Source organism: Pundamilia nyererei, unplaced genomic scaffold (genome assembly GCF_000239375.1).
Source record: "Pundamilia nyererei isolate P.nyererei 1_Seehausen unplaced genomic scaffold, PunNye1.0 scaffold00046, whole genome shotgun sequence".
Classification (NCBI taxonomy): Eukaryota; Metazoa; Chordata; class Actinopteri; order Cichliformes; family Cichlidae; genus Pundamilia; species Pundamilia nyererei.
Genome location: NW_005187447.1, coordinates 2,801,710 through 2,803,316, shown reverse-complemented (window position 1 = coordinate 2,803,316; position 1,607 = coordinate 2,801,710). Strand labels below are relative to the sequence as shown.

At 42.1% G+C, this 1,607-nt stretch overlaps 1 protein-coding gene across 2 annotated transcripts in view; it reads right to left on the bottom strand.

The window, feature by feature from the left end:
* reps2 (RALBP1 associated Eps domain containing 2) overlaps positions 1 to 389 on the bottom strand; it is a 25,666-nt gene extending 25,277 nt beyond the window's left edge. For both annotated transcript variants that reach the window (XM_005732350.2, XM_005732351.2), the window contains exon 1: positions 9 to 389. In XM_005732350.2, the coding sequence (XP_005732407.1) occupies positions 9 to 188 (180 nt within the window). In that variant the 5' untranslated portion in view covers positions 189 to 389. The remainder of the gene's footprint in view (positions 1 to 8) is intronic.
* Between the last annotated feature and the right edge of the window lie 1,218 nt (positions 390 to 1,607).

Sequence of the window (1,607 nt, the reverse complement as noted above, 5' to 3'; positions counted from 1 at the left end):
ACACTCACTTTATGCAGAGATTCGGGAGGTAGCTGAGACGCCTTGAACAGCTCTGCCACTTTACTGGACGACAGTTTTCCTGAAGTGTCAGCCTGGCACAGACCGTGGAGACCTGAGTAATACCTCTGCTCATGCTCATTCAGGGAGATGAAACTCCCCGCAGACGCCGCACCGGATTCCTGATCCATTCCCGGGGTTGACGCATGGAGGATCCGCCGGAGACGCACTACAAACAAACAGATCAATACATCCTGCTCCGGACTCCGGCTCCTGTTTCAGGTCGGAAAAGAAGGAGGGTTTAGTATCACCTCCTACAGGAGAGTTCCCTGTGAAGACAGCCCGCCTGCTCACCCTCAGGCTCGTCCACTCCTACTGCCTATTGTGAGTGATTGTAGCACTACCGCCGTGCGCCTGCTGGGGGCGACAGAGCCCAGGACAAGCTGAAAGAAGACCCTACGTTCCAATCCATAATTGAATAAAGCTTATTTTATTACAGGACCTTGTACAAATTCTTATCCTGTATCACAATACAGATGCGGTGTAATATGATACAGCATAATGAAGCCAACAATTAATCTGTTGTGCTCTGAGGGAACATAGGGAAGCAATTTGAATATCACTCATATTTCCTGCTAAATTAGAATAGCCTTCTATAAATAGTCTGAATTTGGTTTCATCATGAGATAAACAGTTCAGACACTTTAGGCCAACATCCAAAACTAAAATTTTATACAATAAAGGAACTAGAAAGAGCAAAACAGACAGCAAATTTAGCAAACAAACAATGCAGCTTACTTTAATGTCACTTTTACTCATGGAGGCTAATATTAGCACCTTAAAAATACTGCTAACGTCCTGACATTAAAGTAACACTTGTATTAAAAATGACCTTTTGACACAGAAATGGGGCCATTATTAATCAGTAAACATGCACAGAAAAAATACTGGACTCAGAAATGCCACATGATCCTGCTACAGCTTTACGCAAACCTTCAAACCTGCATGATGCTGTGCAAAAGTCTCAAGCCACTGTTTATTTATCCACTGGTAGGAAAATGGAAAACGATTCAATGAAAAATGTCCAAACATAAACTGAAATACAGTATATTAGATGAATCAGAGTCTGTGAGAGTCTAACAAGCTTGAAAATCAATATTTGGTATGAGCACTGTTACTCTTCACCAGAGCCTGAACTCTCTGAGATGGCCTTATTTTCTTTAAGTAGCCTTTAAGAATAGTTCTCCAGGCTTCTTGAAGGACATTCAAAGCTGTTCTTTGGATGTTGAATCCCACACTGCTTCAGTAATATCGAGGTCTGGGTTCTGGGGAAGCCAGTCCGTGACTGATAGTGATTCATTGTATGTTTTTCTACCCAAGTATGTTTGTACTTCATTGGCAGTGTTTTTGGGATCATTATCATGAAAAATGAAGCCATTGCTGATGAGACTCTTTCTGTATAGTGGTCAAGAATATATAGTATTCTGTCCTTCCACTGAGCCCATTTCTGATGAGCCTTTGGTGAGCAGTAGATGGATCATCTGCAGGTCCTGCGTCAGGTTTTTGCTTGATGTTTTTATCCTGTTTCTTAACAGCATGACTTTCAGATG